This window comes from Balaenoptera physalus (genome assembly GCF_965194825.1).
Source record: "Balaenoptera physalus genome assembly, chromosome: 9".
NCBI lineage: Eukaryota > Metazoa > Chordata > Mammalia > Artiodactyla > Balaenopteridae > Balaenoptera > Balaenoptera physalus.
In genome coordinates, this window is record NC_138888.1 from 48684845 (window position 1) to 48707052 (window position 22208).

The 22208-nt window shown below is 42.9% G+C and overlaps 1 protein-coding gene and 2 long non-coding RNA genes across 7 annotated transcripts in view; 2 read left to right on the forward strand and 1 right to left on the reverse strand.

The window, feature by feature from the left end:
- The window catches only part of LOC309667183, a 238789-nt gene that overhangs the window by 145060 nt on the left and 71521 nt on the right, over positions 1 to 22208 (forward strand). The window lies entirely within an intron of this gene.
- TRAF3IP2 (TRAF3 interacting protein 2) overlaps positions 1 to 22208 on the forward strand; it is a 43176-nt gene that overhangs the window by 6761 nt on the left and 14207 nt on the right. For 3 of the 4 annotated variants that reach the window (XR_014267518.1, XR_014267519.1, XM_082475275.1), the window contains exons 2-3: positions 5966 to 6802; positions 18070 to 18262. Coding sequence is in view for 2 of the 4 variants with exons in the window: in XM_082475275.1 (XP_082331401.1) it covers positions 5974 to 6802; positions 18070 to 18262 (1022 nt within the window). In the remaining 2 variants the exon portion in view is untranslated. The remainder of the gene's footprint in view (positions 1 to 5965; positions 6803 to 18069; positions 18263 to 22208) is intronic. The other variant, XM_082475276.1, reaches the window with a different exon arrangement.
- LOC309667173 lies at positions 411 to 22208 on the reverse strand. Its single transcript, XR_014267571.1, has 5 exons — positions 21215 to 22208; positions 15664 to 15777; positions 15441 to 15558; positions 10994 to 11068; positions 411 to 4107 (listed from the first exon to the last, which is right to left on the reverse strand). It is a non-coding gene; the product is annotated as an uncharacterized lncRNA (long non-coding RNA).

Consider the following 22208-nt stretch of genomic DNA (forward strand, 5'->3'; position numbering starts at 1 on the left):
GGTCTTATCTGCAAAACCAGGCTACGCAGGAACGGTAGGGGGCAGAAAGGAAGCGAGAGAGGCTGGGACAGAAAAACTGACAGAGGGATTTGAAGAAAGATGCTGGTCAGAATCTAAGAGCTGGAACCACAGCTCACCATCCAAAGGGCAGTGAGATTCCAGAGAAGGAAAACTGCTGTCTCTTGGGTCAGATCAGAGTAAGAACCAGGCTCACATACACCACGGTTTCACCTGGTTGTGTGGCCCTGGGACTAGCCCTCCATTCCTAGCTTGTGCCACCCCGGTCCCACCCCGGTCCCACCCCAGTGCCACCCCGGTCCCACCCACTCCCACCGGGGACAAATGTCCCCACCATCTGCTGAACGGTCTTTTGTATTTTTTTTCTTTTTTTCAGATCCACTGAGTTGTTTTTTTTTTTTTTTTTTTTTTTTTTATTTATTTATGGCTGTGTTGGGTCTTCGTTTCTGTGCGAGGGCTTTCTCTAGTTGCGGCAAGCAGGGGCCACTCTTCATCGCGGTGCGCGGGCCTCTCACTATCGCAGCCTCTCTTGTTGCGGAGCACAGGCTCCAGACGCGCAGGCTCAGTAGTTGTGGCTCACGGGCCCAGTTGCTCCGTGGCATGTGGGATCTTCCCAGACCAGGGATCGAACCCGTATCCCCTGCATTGGCAGGCAGAGTCTAAACCACTGCGCCACCAGAGAAGCCCCGGTCTTTTGTATTTTTATGGGATGGTTCACTCTCTCCTGGGTGGTCTCAGCAGTGCCTCTCTCACATTGGTTCTTTTTTTTTTTTAATTTTTTATTTATTATTTATTTATTATTTTTATTTTTGGCTGTGTTGGGTCTTCGTTTCTGTGTGAGGGCTTTCTCCAGTTGCGGCGAGTGGGGGCCACTCTTCATCACGGTGCGTGGGCCTCTCACTATCGCGGCCTCTCTTGTTGCGGAGCACAGGCTCCAGACACTCAGGCTCAGTAGTTGTGGCTCACGGGCCCAGTTGCTCCGCGGCATGTGGGATCTTCCCAGACCCGGGCTCGAACCCGTGTCCCCTGCATTGGCAGGCAGATTCTCAACCACTGCGCCACCAGGGAAGCCCCCTCACACTGGTTCTTAATCTTTGTGAACATCAGAATCACTGGTGGAGCTTCTCCTTTTCCTTTTTTTATCTTTTAAGTAGATATACAGGCACTTGGTACAAAACTTAAAAGGTAAAAAAATGCTCTGAAAAGCAAGTCCCTCTCCTGCCCCTGTTCCCAGTCACCCAGTTCCCTTCCCAGAGGCATCCTGTGTTGCAGCTTTCGGACGTGATGGTGTGGGCATATACAATCTCAGATCGTACAAAGGGTAGTGTACTCTACACACTGTTCTGCTCTTTCCTTTTTTAACTTCACAGTAAATCTTGGAGATGGTTCCACATCAGTTCACACAGCACTTCCTCAGTCTTTTCAAAAAGATGCAGCGTGTTCATTGTAAGGCTGGACCATAGTTTTAAAAAGCAGAACCTTTCTGGACGCGTGGGTTGTTTGTAGTCTTTGCTGTTACAAACATTGCTGCATTGCCTATCCTCATAGCCTCTTCGTTTTACATGATACTTGCATATCTCTGTAGAGGAAATTCTTGGAAATGAAATTACTAAGTCAAAGGACATAAGATTTTAAAATTCTGATAGTTATGGCCAAATTGTACAGATTACACTCCCCTTGGCAAAATATGAGAGAACCTATTTACCTGTGGGACTTAAACAGAAGAAAAAGGGAGCCCTGGCCCCGCCTCAGAATCTCTAGGTGTGAGGCCTGGACATCTGTATTGTGAGCCTCAGAAAGCGCTTCTGAAACAGAAACTCTCCTGGGGTCCCTGGCCAGCTAGCCTCTCCCTTCCCCCAGGGGCTTGAAGCAATGAGCTAGACATGGCTGTCTGCTCCAGCCTCTCCCTGGCTTCCGGCTTCCAAGCTCAGCATCATGCTGATAAGCTGAGACTGTCTAGAGCACCGCCAGCCCTGGGGCTCACCAGGGCCTGGCTGGCAGGTCTTCTGTCCCCCTCAGGGGTCATAGACTTCTCCTCTAGGTCATGGCTAGAAAACAGGGCTTTTCCACTTAAAACCAATTGCCACCCGCTGTTAAGGATGGGAGCACAGGCTGTGCCAGGGTTACAACCGCCTGGACATCATCTAGAGAAGGGTCTGGAATAAAACAGGGAAATTAGAAATGGTGAGGAGCGATGAGACACTGAGTTAATTTTTTTCAATGTGCATTATTTATTTATTTATTTTTTTACAATATTGACATTAAAGACCAAAAAGTAAAACTGTCATTTCCAACCCAACCCACTGATCTGCCCAAGGCCTTCTGATGTGGTGTCGGCGTGTAGTTTTTCTCTGTGACACCCTCAGGAGGGTGGCAGGGTTTTTCTGTCAGTTCTGGCCGGGGTCTAGGGCTGGAGGGGCCCTCGTGGTGACTGCAGGCCTGCCCCACCCTCTGCTGTTCTTCGAGAGGCTCTGAGGATGCAAGAGGAGACCAGCTGCCTTCCTGTCTGGAGCAGAAGAGCAGATGTCCCAGCACGCTGGGTGGTGGACTCACTGTTATTCTGCCAGCGAGGGTTCAGGTCAACCCTGCTGTGGGTGGGTGGGACCTCTTCAGGCACGGCCCAGGCCCGCCTCGGGGCCTGACACTTAGGGGAACTTAATACATATTTGAGAGAAAGAGAGGAAGAGGGAAGGGTACAATTTCAAGAACTCTGAAATCCTCCCTGCCACCTTTCATGAGCCTGACATCCTCACTGTCCGGGATCCTTCCAGCTACATGGATCTGTCTCCTCTCTGAAACAGGCATCAATCATTCATTCATTCAACAAATATTTATTGAGCACCTACTATGTACCAGGTATAGTTCTAGATGCTGGGAATACAGCTGTGAACAGAAGAGTCAAAAATCACGCCCTCATGAAATTTACATTCTGGGGAAGGGGGGAGACAATAAACAAGGAATGTACTAGATATTTGTATTTATAACATATGTTTTATAGTATATACAGTGGTGATAACTGCTAGAGAGAATGATAAAGCAGGGAAGGGAGACAGAGAGTGCAAGGAGCATGTAAAAATTTTAGAGGGTGACCAGGGAGCCCTCACTGAGAAAGCGAGAGCTGAGTAAACACCTAAAAGAGAAAGGGATCAAGCCATGCAGATATGTAGGGGAAGAGTGTTCCAAGAAGAAGGCACAACAAGTGCAAAGGCCCTGAGGTAGGACCTTTGATTTCCTGTATTAGTTGTCTTCCTTTAGCTGGATCGCAAGCAACTTGAAGGTAGGAATAATGTTTTATGACTTCAGAAATAATTTTGTTTACCTTTCACAATATACCCTCTTGTACCTTTTGAGTTTTGTGTCACTTGTAGGTATTACCATTTGTAAAAAAATTTTAACTGAGCTTATGCCTCAGAAGAGGGGGTACACAGCACAGAGCTGGACACATAGTAAGGTTCCGTAATGATTTGAATATTTGTAATGACAAATTTAAAACATCAGAGTTCATTTTGTTTTTTAAAGATTACTAATCCCATAGCTTTCCTGAAAGGTTGTTTATTGCCATACCAGCTTTATTCACTATCATCCGAGGAACCATCTGTTCATTTTCAGACCAGTTTCAACTCTAGAATTCCCACCCTAGGATGGACCTCAGATTCCCAGGCAGTGACCGCACTCCAGAGACGACCCCATTTGTCACCCTTTTTATTAGCTTCCTCCAAGTCCTTGAAGGTTCCTCAGCTAGAAGAGAATTTGCAACTTTTTAAATTTAATTTAATTTTTTTAGGGAAGCACTTCTAAGGTATTCACATTTGAAGACCCAGGGAGAATATAAACAATTGTACCTGAAGTGTAGAAAATGAAAATGAATTGCATACCAAGAAATAGCTGACAGCATTTAGTTCTCTTGCGGGCTGGCTTGCTGGCTGCCCCTTTTACCCCGACATCCCCCCCCCCGACACCCCCCCCCTTTCAGCTGTGGGCCCACAGATGCTTGCAGGAGATTACGCAACACTCAGCCAGCCCTTCGGAAAATACTTCTGTTTCCTGACCAGCTGAAGAGCATGTTGTATGGCATATCCAATTTCAAAGCTGTAGAAAAATTGTAAGAAAGAAAGGAAAACAATGGTGAACATTTTAAAATACTCAGTAGTTGAAATATGTGTGTTTTGGGTAGGTCTCATCAACTGAAATCAGTTGAAATTTGTGTGTTTTTACAGGGTCTAAGCAATTTAGGTGATGAAGTCTATCCTCTGCAGAGTCAAGGGGCAGGAAGTACACCCAGCCTAGACAGCAGCCTAGAAAAGAGCCAGCCCGGGGCAGGGGACACCAAGGCAAGGAGGGAGGGCTGGCAGGGACTTGGAGCCTGAGGGAATTCTCTGTTGTGCCAGAAAATGGTACAAAGGTTGTTTGCAGCAGATGGGTAAGTCTGATACCAAGTGAGAGTCAGAGAAGTGTTAGAGGGCATTCATTTGGCAGGGAGTGCAGGGCAGATTGAGGTCTCTTTCTACAGGCCGGGAAGATACATTTGGTGGGAAACTACTGATCCCACTTCTCCTCTTTGGGGCAGCATTTTAAAATGCGTGCTGTCTTGTTGCCATTGGGTTGGGTACCGGGCACAAGAGAAGGGGAATTCATAATTTTCCAACTTGTCTTAGCACAATAAGTGATGGGCATCGTGCCTTTGGGCACAGTAAGCCCTCAGTGAGTGTTTGTGTTTGAAATTCTACGTGGATAAAATAGGAATTAAAAAATCCACCACCCCGGCACCACCCCTTCTCCCTGTATGGCACTTGAGGTATGCTATGTACGAGGCCTGCACGGAACAGACGGCCAGGATCTTTTCTTTTCACTTCCTCGCTCCCACTATCCCTGCTCCGGAGCCTTCTGCAGGCCTCCCGTCATCACCCTGTGACATCTTTTTCCGTGACCTGCCTCCTTCCTTCCCCTGGAGCCTAAGCATCCTGGGACATCATCTCAACCAATCTTCTGATAAGGGGAGGCGAATTTTCTTTCTCATTCTGTTATGTTGATTGAGAGTTCTATTTTTATAGGTAAAGCCAGTATTACCTGGACTGTGGGCTAACTGCTCTGTGGGCTAAAGGCTAGTTTAGCGAGCCTTGTCCGTGCAGCTACTACATCACAGACCAGATGGTCATGCAGGCATCGTGCAAGAGGGAATTAAGCCCTCCAAATAACCTATCGTTGTAAGTGGAAAATGTCACTATGACCTTTTTTCCAGTGCTTTTTAAACTCAGGCTTTAAAAATCTTTTTTTTTTAATTGGGCAATAGTCACAGGGGGCAAAAGTTTAAAACTTCAGAAGGTAAAAACTCTCCCCCTCCCCCGTCTCCCTCAGCTTAGCTCCCTTCTCAAAGGCACCCAATGCACCAATGTCTTGTGTGTCCTCCATACACGTTTTATACGTGTGCAAGCAGTTGTGCTCACACACACACACACACACATTCCCCTCTCTTTATTTTTTCACACAAAATAGCAGCATCGTATACACATTGGTCTGCACCTGGCTTTTTTTTAATCACTTAACAGTATATTTTAGAGATCATTCCACATTCGTTACTGAGATTTCTTTCATCATGGATTCCAAATACACATGAAACAACCCACGTGCTGATTACTTCTCCTTCCTCTAAACTTGGCTGTTGATTTTCATCCATGTCTTCCCTTGCTGGTGTATGACTTCTACCACATAATGGTCCAGTCACATTCTTTGACTCGCCTTCCAGATAAAAATATCTTAATAAGCCTTAGTGCCTTTGCCTGGAGGATAAGTGAACAATTTTACGTGATCAGGGCTCTGCCAGCGCATTGGTGTCACTCTACTGTTAATTTAAACCACATCTTGAATGAGGTCCCTTAAGGTCATAAGGCGGGGGACTCCAAGAAATGATCTGACTTCTGAGGCTGTGGCATGTTTTCTCTTGTTCCAGAAACTAGGATGAGCCGAAGCATTCCTGTGGAGGTTGATGAATCAGAACCATACCCAAGTCAGTTGCTGAAACCTCTCTCAGAATATTCCCTGGAAGAAGAATCCGAACTACCTGCTCTAGATACAAGGAACATGGCACCCAACAGCTTATCTGCACCTCAAACCCCTCAATCTTCCTCAGGAGACTTTTCTCACGCTCACCCAACCCTGAAGCTTTCAAATCACCAGCAGCCTGTGTCCCAGCAGGTCACCTGCCTGCGCACTAAAGTCCTGGCAGAGAGTGAAGACAGCTTCTGGAGGAGACACCCAGACCCGGGCAAAGATTTTCCCTTGGGCTGCTCTGCAGCCAGCGAGCCTGAGGCTGAGTCTGTGGCTGGAGCCCTCCCCCCAGAGCATCAGTTTTCACTTATGGAAAAACGTAATCAATGGCTGGGATCTCAGCTTTCAGCAGCTTCTCCTGACCCTGGCCATGACTCAGACACATCAGACCAAAGTTTACCTAATGCCTCAGCAGACCCCCCGGGCAGTAGCCAAGAGATGGTGCCACGGGCCCGGACCCACAGGAACCGAGCAGCCCCAGACCTGCGTACGATAGACACGGGATATGATTCACAGCCCCAGGACGTCCTGGGCATCAGGCAGCTGGAAAGGCCCCTGCCCCTCACCTCCGTGTGTTACCCCCAGGACCTCCCCAGGCCTCTCAGATCCAGGGAGTTCCATCAGTTTGAACCTCAGAGATATCCAGCATGTGCACAGATGCTGCCTCCCAGCTCTTCCCCACAGGCTCAGTGGAACTATCACTACTATTGTCCTGGAGGCCCCGATCACCTGGTGCCATGTAAGTGAGCTTTACCTCCTCTGGACATTCTGGGCTGGGTAACTGAGTAAACGGGAATCTCACGTCAATGTCTTGCATGGTTAGACCAGCACAGACAGGTCAGAAGGCAGGGAGGACATTTTGCTTCCTATGGGGCCTTCCGCACGTGATTGGATTTGCAAGGGGCTTTAGAATAATGCTTTATCTTGGCCCAAAGCCCGTTCGTTCCGCTTGGAACCTGCTTCTCTAGGAAACTGTAAGTCTAAAACAGATTCCTCTCCAGGGTAGTGTTAAGTGAAACTTGCCGAGAGGCAGGGAGACGACGCAAATAACTTCTAGAAAACTTGTTTGTTATCCAAATTCTTGGGCATCTGGGGTTTTCCTTCTTTACATGCTTCTTCTCCACCTTAGAGTTTTCAGAGAAAGGGACCTTGTGTCAAAAAAATCAGAAGGTGCCCAGAATGTCCTGGAGACTCTGAATTCATGCATTACATGAAGATCCAGTTGCTCCTGTGATTATATTGCTTAAAGGCCTTTGGAGATGGAACCACCAACATCTACCCTACCGTCTAGCCACACTTGAGGAGTGGCAGTCCCCCTAACTTGTCGAGCTGTTTCACATCCCCCTGCATTTGCCCACACTCTTCTCTCTACCCAGGATGTTTTTCCCCTTCTTGTACATTTGAACCAGTTCTATACCTTTTTTTCTTTAACTGCTTTTTTGAGATCTAATTTATATACTATGAAGTTCACCCTGCCCCCATTTAGGTGTACAATGCAATTTAGAGTTATACAACCATCACTATATACCTCTTTTAAGACTTAGCTTAAGTGTCCCTGTGGCAGTCTCCCCAGATCAGTCCCTCCTTTGGGCTCTCTGTTTCCTTATACTCTGCCTGTTGGGGCACCTAATGCCAGTATGGCATTTACTTACGGAATTGTTTACTTCTCTTTCCAGACTGTAAGTTTTTGCACATTCAGCAAAGGTGTATTTTCAATCCATAATTCCCCAGCATTTAACACAGTGACCAGCATATACTAGATTCTCAAAAAATTATTTCTGAATGAATGAATGAATGAATGAATGAATAATATGTATCAGTGCAGTAAGCATCTCTGAAAGTGATAAAGTCTTAGACTGAGATAAAAGGTTCATCACAATTCTTGATGTCAGCTCTCTAAGAGACTGCTGGAAAATAACAATAGGGCTTTACAGATGAAACATGGGGCTGGGAGATGCAATATTTTTCTTAGCAAAAAAACACCGTATCAAAAGCAGTTCAAATGGTCTGACCAAAGAGTCTGACCAAATCTGGTGCCTAGCTTTAAAATAAATTATAGAAATAATTACACATCCTATAATCAATCACAATTTATGTATTTATACATGTGCATTTAATATAAAGCTTCCTAAAGTGAATGGAGCAACAGAGTAATTCATAATAAAAAAAAAAAAAAGTGAGGTAAAGGAATTTAACTTAGAAGATGCTTGGAAGAAAACAGGCAAGAATGAATGTGAGTTAAGAGTGAGGCTAAGAGATAAGGAAGCAGCGGAGCTTCGGGAGAAAGAGCCCCTAAGGTCTACAAGTGGGACTCTGGTGTTGGTGTGGGATGTTGGGAAGTTAGCTGATTGGGAAGCAAGGACGTCCCTTGTACTTTGAGTACCCAGGGATAGGATGGGTGTGGTGGCAGAGTTCCTTGAGCATGAATCACTTACTGAAAACTGAACCTTGGCAGGGTCAGGATTTGCATTTTTTTCTCAAAGATTTCTATGTTAAAAACGAATAATTTTGTGGAAATAATACCACAAAATACTTTTTTTTAAACATTCTACTATCTGCATTTAAAGATAGTTTTTCTGATCATAATACTAATGTTTGTTCACTCTCAAAGTTGAAATATGCCCAAAAGCCATGTTTCCATCACCCAAAAATAATTCCTTATTGGGGTTTGACATATTTACTGGGTTTTTGCATATATATTTAATATAAAACTAAAATAATTTCAGTGTAATTCTTCCAGCATCACCTAAAAATGCTGCATATTATTTCATCAGATGGATCTATCAAGTTGTTTTTAAGCTATTCTCTGTTGTTGGACATTTTAAATAGTTTCCAATTTCTGATCCAATCAGCAATGATATGATACATCATGTACATAAGTTTTTACCTGCATTTCTGATTAGTTTCTTAGATTAATATGTAGAAGTGTGAATACTTCATCAAGGGCTTTGTGATACTAAGTCCCAAGCAGTTGCCTTTAAGCACTAACAGGAGAAAGGCCCATTGTGATAGACAGAGAAAGCATGGACTCATAATTTGAGGGTTCCAGGAAGATCTTCTCACTTGGAAATATTTTTCCTGTTGAACCCTGAAATGGCATCGTTAGCAATCTAGTCTTTGGAGGTAAGCATTGCCCTCTTTGGGCAGGCTCTGTTAAAATGCAAACACTCCCACTGGGAATACTTTTAGTCTCTAACCCTTGCTTTCTCTCATCAGATCCCCTCCCCTTGCTCTCTATATTATTTCCTTCTATTGAAGTTGGGGAGGAAAGGGAGGCCTAGGATCCTGGGAGTGAAGATAAGTGATGAAAGGCAGAGAGGAGAGAACTTGGACAGGAGAAGGGAATAATTCACAGAAGACTTATAAGCAGCCAATAAGCATACGAAACCAAGCTTACTATTACTGAATTTGAGAAATGCAAAATTTTTAAAGATGTATTTTTCCCAATCAAGTGCACAAAAAGAAAAGAACCCTGGGACAACATCTAGTGTTAGTGGGTTTATGGGGAAATGAACTTTCCCATCTACCCTTGATAGGAATATAAACTGGTACAGTCTTCCAAGAGACAATTTCACTATCAAAATTTTAAATGTGTCCTCTTTGGTCCAGCAGTCTCACTTGTAGGAATCTGTCCTATAGACACATTAAATGAACATATAGAAATACCTGAATGAGGATGCTTGTATTAGAGTAAGAATAAAAACACTGGGCTTCCCTGGTGGCGCAGTGGTTGAGAATCTGCCTGCCAATGCAGGGGACACGGGTTCGAGCCCTGGTCTGGGAAGATCCCACATGCCGTGGAGCGACTAGGCCCGTGAGCCACAATTGCTGAGCCTGCGCGTCTGGAGCCTGTGCTCCCCAACAAGAGAGGCCGCGATAGTGAGAGGCCCGCGCACCGCGATGAAGAGTGGACCCCACTTGCCACAACTAGAGGAAGCCCTCGCACAGAAACGAAGACCCAACACAACCATAAAATTAATTAAAAAAAAAAAAAAAAAAAAAAAAGAATAAAAACACTAAAATGCCTATCAATAAGGGGACAGATTATCGTAAATAATTATAAATTAGTAAATTATAAATAATTATCAAATTATGTTATAAAGAATATACATTATTGTAAATAAGTTGTGATTTATTTATACCATAGACTACTAGGCCCCTGTTACGTAGACTAAAATACACACTCTGACATAAAAAAGATTAAGGGAGAAGCATGAAGTGTTGATCCCATACATGTTATTTTTTTTTATTATATATGTTAAAAACTCCATTAAAAAGTGTGTAAGATGGCCCCAACTGTTAACTGTGATCATGGGGGAAGGGGAACAAGGAATTAGGAAGAGACAGGGAGATTTTTCTTCTAACTCTACATAATTTTGTTGAATTTGTTAGAGCAAACAGGCATTACTTTTATAATTTAAAAAATAAGTAAAGGGACTTGCCTGGTGGTGCAGTGGTTAAGAATCTGCCTGCCTAGGCAGGGGACACGGGTTTGAGCCCTGGTCCGGGAAGATCCCACATGCCACGGAGCAGCTAAGCCCATGTGCCACAACTACTGAACCTGCGCTCTAGAGCCTGCGAGCCACAACTACTGAAGCCTGCATGCCTAGAGCCCGTGCTCTGCAACAAGAGAAGCCACAGCAATGAGAAGCCCACACACCGCAACGAAGAGTAGCCCCGCTAGCTGCAACTAGAGAAAGCCAGTGCGCAGCAACGAAGACCCAACACAGCCAAAAATAAATAAATAAATAAATTTTAAAAATAAATAAAAGTTAAAAAGGAAAAAGAAAAGTAAGGGGACATGAGAGTGTACAGGTGGGCTCAGCCTAATCCACCTTGCATGTGCCTTGGTCCTGGTTCCCAGGGGCATCTAATCACAGGGAAGAGGGTCAGGGTCGGGCTGGGTTTGTCAGGGAAATTCAGTGCTTACAGTTTTTCTTCAGGGCACTGCAAGCCCAAAATATTTATGAAGCCTCCGATAGCAATGGCTCCCAGGAAGGTTGCTCTGAGGATTAAATGAGATAATGTATTAAAGACACTAGGAAAGTGGCTGGCTTGTAGTAAGCCCTCAGTAACTAGCAGCTCTTAGTTATTATTGCTATTATCTAAATGGATCCTGTAGCCAGCCCTGTAAAGTACCCCTCTACTTCTAGATCCCCCTCACTGGCACAGATTTTAAGCATTCAAAGCAGGTGTATAAATCCTTAGTTTCATGTCAGGGCTGTAACTGCATATAATTGCCAACAAAACCACTTCAAAAGAGCTGTTCACCTAAGTGATGCTTGTGCAGTTGGAAACCATGGCTACGTGGTTCTACTCGGCTTTAGAAGAGTATTACTTCCTCATCCATTAATGAAAATATAAATAAATAATGATCACCATGCAAATGGCATACCTTAGCCTTTGCAAGTTAAAGCAAAAATGGTTACAGGTCACCCCTTTCATGTCAAAAAAAAAAAAAGTTATCAAAGCAGGTGAAAACAAGAAGTGGGAAAAGACTATTTCTTTCCTCCCCCCCACCCCCGGGAGAAGTCAACCTCTTACTGCCTCAAAATCCTTCCACTGAAGGTCACCAGACTGGAGATCATAGCCATGACGCAAATAAATTGGGAGAAAAGAATGTATTAAGTCTAAAAGACTCTTATTTTACTGTAAAATTCTTGCTTTCTCTACCAAGGAGACTGAATAAAATAAACCTGTGGACACATGCCTACTATTGCTCATATGGACCCCAAAGAGTGATTATTTGTAGGCTAGAATGCATGCAGAATTAAAAGTAAGGAAAAAACAAACCAGATGGAAGAGATGATAAAGAAAAGCGTTGCCTTTCAGGAACTACAGCTGTTTACAGCTGTGGGAGTTCCTGTAATAGTTTATGCTGGCCATTTTGTTTTCCTGGCTAAAGTGATTGCGTTATATCATCATGTCTTTTGACAACTTGAAAATCAGATTTTATTTTCTCTCTCATAAATTCTTTTAATACCATTCTTAATAAGGAAGAAAAATGTTGAATGTTTTGACTGATAAGTGGAAAACCTCGTTTAGGATTTGGTTTACAAATTCCAAGTGGTCAAAGGCCAGTAACACGAAGACCGTGTGTACCCAGGCCAAGAGGATCATAAGATTGACAAGTAACATACAGTTCTGGGCACCTATTCATGATTGTGCAAGATTTGTATTTTTATTTTGTGATTAACACTGCATCAGAATCTAGGAGTTACTGTGCTAACAAATCACTTGTCTATCACATTCTACAGAATGCACTCTCTTTATGGAATTTTAAGCATGAGGACAAGTCATTGGGGGAGATATTTTAGGCAGTGATTCTTAAGTCTACCATGTAGGTGGCTACTGGCTTGCACACCTCTCTTACGCACTGAATGTGGGTTTGTGTTTCCAAACACATCCATAGACACACAGATTTCCTCTTTCTCTCTCCATTTGTTTTGAGCTACTCAGGAGAACTATAACCTATTTCTTTCTTTTTTTTTTTTTTTTCACACACACACACTGTATTTTATTTTTACAAGAGATAAATAGACTGACACCAAGCATTGTACATGGATGACCACGACAAAAGCAACAATGATTGCAATTACCAAACATGAAACACACTCATACTATGTCATAATATTGACATTCAGTCCAGTAATCCTCCACTGTAACAGCTCCTTTACTTTGCAGTGAAAATTGATTTGTATATTCTTTGCCTCTGAGTCCTTGTGGGATTTTTTTTTTTTTTAATTCAGACAGAAAGTCACAAAAATTATACTCATCCTCATCAGTTCACTCAGTCCCATGTAATTAATCGTTTTTTTTCATCTTGATCTTTTGTTAGCACTTTCATGAGTTCATCAGTTTTTCATCAGAGTTCTGAAAATGCTTATTCATTCAGTTCAGCAGTACAGTCAGTTACCAGAAACCTGTACTTGTCAGAGTCTTTTCCGTGAATTTCTTGAAGATGAAACCCTTTTATAGGAACATATTTGCAAAATCATCAGAGTACACCCAGAACTGTCTGTAAATGACAAAAGACTTAAAAATGACCACGGTAAAAGATTTGATGAAAGTTCATAATAATGCAGTTGACAAGAAAATTAGTTATTTCTGAGATATACATTTTAAAGTAATAACTAGGATTATTACTTATAACATTATACCAGAACATATAAGATTTTTAGAAATTTCATGTAATGTCTGAAACATTTATATTAACATATTTCCATACATATTTCCATACAAATACAAATATAAGATTTTTAGAAATTTCATGTAATGTCTGAAACATTTATATTAACATATTTCCATACAAATACAAATATAAGATTTTTAGAAATTTCATGTAATGTCTGAAACATTTATATTAACATATTTCCATACAAATAACCCAATGAAAGTTTAGTATTAGTTGTTTTGTTTGTTTTTTTATACTGCAGGTTCTTATTAGGCATCAATTTTATACACATCAGTGTATACATGTCAATCCCAATCGCCCAATTCAGCACACCACCATCCCCACCTAACCTATTTATTTCTATTCACCGCCTGCCTAGCCATAGAGGTTCAATAATATTTGTTGAATGAACAAAAAGAAATCTGTTCCCTACTTCCTGGGAAAAGGAGTGATTCCCTAATCGTGAGTAGAGACTTTGTGATATCAAGCCTTGGAAAGGCCACCTTTACTTGTCAAATGGGAGAGCAGAGGAAAGAAAGGAGGTCAATGAGATTTGGAAACAGACCTTGTTCATTCATTTATCAACTTATTCAACAAATATTTGCCCAGTTCTCTGCTAGGCACTGGGTGTGCAGGGGTGAATACAACACACATGGTCCTGTCTTTGCGGAGTTCACAGTCTACTGGAGATAAGTCTATAGATAGGAAGAAATCGGCAAACAAAATAACAAAGTGTACGTGTTATAAAGGAAATAGCCAGGTGTTAGAACAGACATTAATAGACAGGATGGTGAGAGGAGACCTCTTTGAGTAGGACACGTGTGAGCTGAAATCTAAAGGAAAAGAAGGTCCGGGAAGCAAGGAGTTTGGTGTAGTTAATGTACCAAAAGCAAGCAAGTGGGGCTGGAGCAGGGTGAGCAGGGAGAGAATGATATGCTAGAAAATGAAGGAGGCAAGGACTGTGGTAAGGAATTTGGATTTTTTTTCTAAGTTAAACTTCTTTAGGAAAACAAAAAATTGAACTCTATAATCCTGAATAAGGAACTTAGAACAGTACTTGGCATGTAACAAGTACTCGATAAATGTTAGCCATTATATATATAGTACCCAGCTAAACTAGCAAGCCTTGGTCAAAATAGCGGAACAAAACTATCAAAATTTGAGTGATGAAAAGACATTCATTTACCCGACAAATACAGATTTTATTTCACAACTTTTCCACACAACAAACCAAATTCCAGACAAAACCAGTCAAGTTCCACTTACAAAAAGGAAACCTTGGGCTTCCCTGGTGGCACAGTGGTTAAGAATCTGCCTGCCAATGCAGGGGACACGGGTTCAAGCCCTGGACCAGGAAGATCCCACATCCCGCGGAGCAACTAAGCCCATGCACCACAACTACTGAGCCCACGTGCCACAACCAGAGAAGCCCGCAAGCCTAGAGCCCGTGCTCCACAACAAGAGAAGCCACCGCAATGAGAAGCCCACGCACCGCATCGAAGAGTAGTCCCACTCAGTGCAACTAGAGAAAGCCCGCGTGCAGCAATGAAGATCCAATGCAGCCAAAAATAAATAAATAAAATAAATGTATTTTTAAAAAAAGGAAATCTTGTTTTTGATTGACCCTCTGATATTCAATATTTCTTTGCTTTAACAATCAAAGGACAGCATAGAGAACTATATTCTCAGTACCTTAATTTCAAAAATAGATGAGGTGGATCATTTTCATCTGCTCACACAAACCAGTGTAAGTTTTTATTACAGGTGGCCATTTCAGAAATGAGAGTTACAGCTAATCAAACACTTAGCCCACATGCCTTAGTGATTTTAATGATATGATTGGTTGCTATGAGACAAAAACCTGTTGTGTGAGGAATAATCTGTTAGAAATCATATGTCCTTGATTCAAAGGCTTTTGATTAACAGCACTAACATCCGCCTTCTGGAAAAGAAACAAACCCTATGATTAGAGCTTGGTAGTCCTTTTAAAGCAAATAAAACCTTATTAGCCACTTTTTAATGGATATGGGAAACAAGAATGGCTCTAAGCATTAAAAACTTTCAAGGCCACTGGCAACGTTGCTCCTCTTCTCCTTGTCTTCCTTCTTCCTACTTCCAGAGAAGTAGGAAGAGGATGCACACTGAAAATACCGCAAATGGATAGCAGATGAGACATAGACAGTCTAGAAGACCCAAGACCTACCAGGCAGATTGTGCAGTGCTCCATGGCTTCGCTTGTGTGCGTGTGTGAAGTTGGCTTTGTAACTCTTCAGTCTTCATTCATTCATTTATTGAGCATCCCCTGGGTGTCGGCACTGTGCCTGGAGATGTGGTGGCAAACAGACACAGTTCATGCTTTCACAGAGCTTAGAGTCTCGTACGGAAGGTAGCTAAGAAGGTGACAAGTAAGAGTCATGCTTACTTACACAAACATGATAAGCGTTAGGAAGAAAATAAAATAGGGAGATGGGATTTGAACAGGTGAATCCACTGGTGAACAGGTGATATCTGAGCTGAGCCCTGAATGTCAAGATGTTGATCTGTAAAGACACAGGGCAAAACATTCTGAGCAGAGGGGATGGCAGACTCAGGGTCCCAGAGGTGGGGACTAGCTTGGGGCGTTCAAGAAGAAGAAAGACAGCCAGGATAGCTGGGGCTTGATGAGCAGAGTATAGTAGGAGATAAAATCAAGAAGGGCAGAGACCCGATCATGCAAGGTGGGTTTTAGATGCAATGGGAAATCTCTGGAGGGTTGTATCTATAGCTGGTTTTGTAAATGGTCCACTCATACAAGACACCTAAAAACATGGCTGGCCTAGTGACCTGATAGCAGTGGCACTTTGTACCCTGTTCTAGCTGCGGAAAAGAGCAGCAGGAGAGACCAGCCCTGTAGCCCTGAAACTCCAACTGGTGAGCTGGACCCCTTGGAATGTGTCTGACCTGCCCCAGGAAGGCTGTAAAATCAAAACCTCGGTGGTCTATCTTGTTCTAGACCATAGGGGGCTCTGTGGTCCTGTCTCCCCATTCTTAGAGATGCCTTCCATGTCCTGGTCTTTATCAGCCAAGGGGCTGGGATAGACCCAGTCAGATCCTTTTATCCTCCTCCCTTTCCTTAAGCCCCTAATATCATGACCAGGCTTAAGCAATAGCAGGGCAAGGGTCACGGTCAGGGCCGGGAGACAACCTGGGTTAAGAGGGGTGTGGTCAGTTTTGCCAAAGGAAGCAGGACAGGAAGGACCTAGCTGGTGTCACAGGTCAGAGCAGACAATAGACTAAATCCAGGGATTCTGACCATGCTTGAGAGACTGGCTTGTGCACATTTCCAGGGTCACCCAGCCAAGTTTCCTGAGTCCAGACAGTGGGGCCACACTAGTGAATACACATATTATTTGTCTTCTGTACTTGAGGCCATAGTCCCCTAGATATTCCCATGAAAACTTCAGTGGTTGCTGACTACTTACCAAACTAGAATAAAGTTCTTAACCACATTCTCGCTCTCCGCATTCTGGTTTGAACCTTCTCTATCTGTTACTTTCTTGCTCACTTCCTAGTTTTATTTCACTTTACATCCCGGCATGTATCCTACCTACACAGCAGGCAAATTGGTTATTATTTATATAATCAGAAAAAGAATAAAGACCAATAAATATCTTTTGAAAACCAAGGTTCTTTCTTGCCCTAACTAGCTATGCCTCCTCGATCATCCAAGTTCTTGCTTGGGCAGAGGTGGCAATGCTTGGATTACCAGGACGTGCTCATGGTTCATTTTGCAGGGTTGTCCACCTGACTCTCTCCAGTCCCTCTCCAAGCTAGGCCTACCCCTAAGATATATCAAAGCTCTCAGATTTCCCACACCTGAGCCCCTTTGGGCCTGGACAGTTCCCCCAGAGCCTTCCTCTCCCACCCTTCCTGGGTTCCCTTGCATGCCTCCTCTGACCTTCGCTTCTCTTCTCTCACCTGGTCAGGCAGGTTGCCCTTCTTCCTTTGGGACTCTGCTACTCCTGGGTCTGGCTGGGACCAACTTTCTCCTAGGTTACAAATTCATATAAATCACTGCCAGGCCTGGCTTTGCTCTGAGACTGCCCTCTTCTAACTGCCCTGGCCCCAGGTGCACATAGCCTTTAGCAACAGAGGACTGAGAAAGTTGGGAGGTGTTGCCAACTGGTTGGCTACTTCCCAGAGGTATGAGCCAAGTTTTCATTCATTGACTTCTTCTTGAGGGATTGGTGTGTGTGTGTGTGTGTGTCCAGGGAAGGAAAAGAGCAAGTAGTGATTCTGTATCTACCCTTAGGATAATTTCTCCTAGCCTTGGGTTCTAAAAACTTGGGGAATTATGGTAGGAATAGTGGTGATCTGGACCCCTTGGGATGTATCTCACCTGCCCCAGGAAGGCTGTAACAGCAAAACCTGGGCAGTATATCTTGTCCTAGACCAAAGGGGTCTCTGTGGTCCTACCTCCCCATTCTTAGAGATGCCCTCCAAGTCCTGGTCTTTATCAGCCAGGCAGCTGGAATAGGCTCAGTTTGGATTATTTTAAGCATCTTATTTAAATAGGGGCCTATGTGGAGCTTTGTGCTTTCCAATTAGAACACCAAACTCATGATTTCACAGACGTTTTTATTTAGGAAAAAAATAAAAACAATGACTCAATTTCATGAAAGCAATCAAGTAAATAATAGTACAGAAATATGGCAAACATCTTAGAGGTGGTAAACATTATCTGGAACCCTCAGTTGGTATCAGGACAAAAATTTGCACTGAGCTTACCTCTCCTTTCACACAAAGGAGCTAGGGTCAGCCTTCCCTGTTTTCTTTGCTGTCTTTACCTGCAGATGGCCACGACTACCCTCGAGCAGCCTACCAGCAAGTGATCCAGCCGGCTCTACCTGGGCAGGCCCCACCTGGACCCAGTGTGAGAGGCCTGCACCCTGTGCAGAAGGTCGTCCTGAACTATCCCAGCCCCTGGGACCAAGAGGAGAGGCCTCCACAAAGAGACTACTCCTCCCTAGGGCTCCTGAGGTATCAGTAAGTACGATGGGGCCAAATTTCAAACATTTCTAACATGAAAAAGAATGATGCCGATGCAATCAAAATGTATCTAAGCTCTCTGTTGGTTTGCTACCCAGGCTGCTGACCAAGTCACACACTGGAACGCCCCACATAGACTTTTCAGGTCAGGAGGAAAGGGAAGGTGGTTGATAAGAATCTCTTTACCAGACACATAAAGCCACTGGTGACTAGTCAAAATGCTCTTGAAGGAAAGGCTCTTAAGATGCTAAGTCACACCTGCTTCTTTTACTTTCAGATCCCCTGGCCTTTTAGCCCACGAAATAGGTTTTTAGTTTTACTATGACTGACTTCCAAAGCTATGAAGTTCTTTTTTATATCCCTAGTTTCTACACCTGTTTAAGCCCATTTCTTACTTTGAAATTTTAAATTCAATTCGCTTTTAATAGAAATTTAAAATAACCTGTTATTTTCTTTTGTAATAAAAGAATTCACACATGTTGAACACCATTATTAGGTCTTTCCGATACTTCTTCCAGAAAAACAATTTTGGTTTTTCTTGACTTTAATTGTTTAATTGTCTAATCCTTTAATCATATTTCTCTTCATTGTTCTCTCTTTTTTTTATAAATTTATTTATTTATTTTTGGCTGTGTTGGGTCTTCGTTGCTGCGTGCGGGCTTTCTCTAGTTGCGGCGAGCGGGGGCTACTCTTCCTTGTGGTGTGTGGGCTTCTCATTGCGGTGGCTTCTCTTGTTGCGGAGCACAGGCTCTAGGCGCGCGGGCTTCAGTAGTTGTGACTCGCAGGCTCTAGAGCGCAGGCTCAGTAGTTGTGGCACACAGGCCTAGTTGCTCCGCGGCATGTGGGATCTTCCCGGACCAGGGCTCGAACCCGTGTCCCCTGCATAGGCAGGCAGATTCTTAACCACTGTACCACCAGGGAAGCCCCATTGTTTTCTTTTGACTTTTCTTTTTTTTTTTTTTTTTTTTTTTTTTTTTTAATTTATGGCTGTGTTGGGTCTTCGTTTCTGTGCGAGGGCTTTCTCTAGTTGTGGCAAGTGGGGGCCACTCTTCATCGCAGTGTGCGGGCCTCTCACTATCGCGGCCTCTCTTGTTGCGGAGCACAGGCTCCAGACACACAGGCTCAGTAATTGTGGCTCACGGGCCCAGCTGCTCCGCGGCATGTGGGATCCTCCGGGACCAGGGCCCGAACCCGTGTCCCCTGCATTGGCAGGCGGACCCCCAACCACTGCGCCACCAGGGAAGCCCCATTGTTTTCTTTTGACTTTTCAAGTTTTCTTTTTCTCTTAATTTATAGATCTAAAATATACAGGAACAACTCATGTAAATGGAGCTTCCTAATTTATGACAAAATTGGAAAGAGAGTAGATAAAATGTTTGCTCTTGCTCAAGCATGACTTTTATATACCACTCAGAGTAAATCTATATTCTGTTTTGAGAACGGAATGAGATATGAAGGTCCTATTAAAGCAGTTTTTTTCAGAAATAGAGAAATCGGTAATCAGCTCAAAAAGTTTATTGAAAGAAAAAAGCCCACTCTATTTACAATGGCAGATAAGGCACATCTGCCTTTCCTCTTCACTCAAAAGCCGACAAGCCCTCAGATTTTCTTTGCAGACAGATGCCTTATTTTTTTAAAAACAAAATTTCATGGAATTTATATAATGGAATTAAGTAATGATTCACAGCCAGAGAAGCACTCTTGCAGAAAAAATATCTAAAATTCCAAGAAAACAAACAAAATTTAAGCATCTTTATGTTTAGTGTTGAATAGGAGAGGCAATAGTAATTTTTAAAATAAATGTTTATTTTGAAATAATTTTAGATATACAGAAGAATAGCAAATGTAGTACAGAGTAATTGCTTTTGTAACATCAATTTAAGCCTGCTATGGTCTCCTTGGATTTATTTTATCATTTTAAGATAATGAAAAATAAGTACAGGTAATGAAGCTAATTCTCCTCTTACTGGTCTTTTGAAAGAGAACCTTAATACAGAAAATTTACTTTGTCATTACTCTCCATGATATTGTTTTATATGAAAGTTTTTGAATATTATCAAGGGCTTAACATTGCTTTGTCAAATGAGTAACCGTCTTTTATAACAACTAAGCAACTTTGGGTACAAAGGCATTTAATCCAAAAAGAATATGGAACTGGATCCCCATTAGATGAAGGTATATGTCGTAAAATTTTTTTTCTATATTAATATAAAATAAAACTAACTTCCTCAAGCATTCACAATTAGAAATATAATATAGTTGATGGGCTTCCCTGGTGGCGCAGTGGTTGAGAATCTGCCTGCCAATGCAGGGGACACGGGTTCGAGCCCTGGTCTGGGAAGGTCCCACATGCCACGGAGCAACTAGGCCCGTGAGCCACAATTACTGAGCCTGCGCGTCTGGAGCCTGTGCTCCGCAACAAGAGAGGCCACGATAGTGAGAGGCCCGCGCACCGCGATGAAGAGTGGCCCCCAATCACCGCAACTAGAGAAAGCCCTCGCACAGAAAGCGAAGACCCAACAGAGCCAAAAATAAATAAATTAATTTAAAAAAAAAAAGAAATATAATATAGTTGAGATTCTGTATAATTTTATTTTAAATCTTGCTACATAGGACTTTCAGAATTTTTTTAATACTCTTTTGGGTAAAAATATGAAATCATAAGCAACAATCTAGGCATATACACACAGATTTTTATATTCAAAACTTTTGTAAAATTTAGAATATAAAACAATTTCAAACATAACAAATAACAAACATTCCTGTTCCCACTACCTAGGTTTTTTAAAATGTTAACAATGCCACATTTACTTCGTATTTTTTTGAAGAAATAAAACATTACAGACACAGTTTTAGTCTCCGTATCAGTTAGAATTCAGTTACAGAAAACAGAAACAACTCTAGCTATTGTAAACAGAAGGGATTTAATATAGGGAGTTGGGTACTTACGACATTGTTGGAGGTTGGAGGAACGAGTTTTAGGCTGGGCTTCCAGGAATGATCCCAGAGCAACGTCACAGAACAGGAGACCAAAGAGGCTGCTTCCTCTGGCATGGTCAGAGAGGCGGAGGGTCAGAAAGCCACCACGGAGCTCTCCATTCTAGGCCATGCTGCCACAGCACAATCCAGAGTCTGGAAGCTGCCACCGCCTCAGCTACTGGAAACATTTTGTTCCTGCTAGGTCTGCACTGGCAAAAAACGGATGCCCATGCCCTGCCCTTGACACTGTGAAGCTGTAACGGGACACTGGGATGCCTCCTGATGAACTCGGCACCTCATGACAGACAGCCCTTAACAACAGAAACCACAGAAGTGGCAGAAGCATGGCCTCCATTTCCGTCTACCTTCCAAATCTCACACGAGTGCATCTGGTTGTTCCTCTCAGCAGACTGTTCATGGGAATATTTTGATGACCAAAATAATAATAAAGATGCCATATAATAATATGGTACAAACCTCTTTAAAGGGTCTTCAAAATCAGATTTTTATTCGTATATTAACATAGATACTTTTAAACCTACATGGTCTTTTCTATCTTTTGAGATATAGTTAAATGTTATGTATCGTGAGCTAAAAGTTGTCTTTTTATCAGAATGCCTAAACGCCAAACCTTGTATGTCACCCATTGTATTACTTTGTTTTGTTGGTGATCTTGTCTGATCTGTACGTGAGACTTATCTTCCCCGTTAGACAGTCCTTAAATCGAGAAGTCAAATCCTTCTTCCGTCTTTGACCCCTAGCACAGGCCCTTACAAATGGCAGCCAGCCAAATTGCTCATGGACCAAAATCTCTGCAGAAAAAAACCTTGTCCTTCTGGGTCAGGAAAGAAATGGAGGCAGAGGAGAGAGAGAGCTCACTGGTATTTCCCATAGTCATTAAAGGCTTTCTGTCCCCCTAGGTTTGTGCTTATAAAACATGAACATTTACTGTGAATGTATTCCT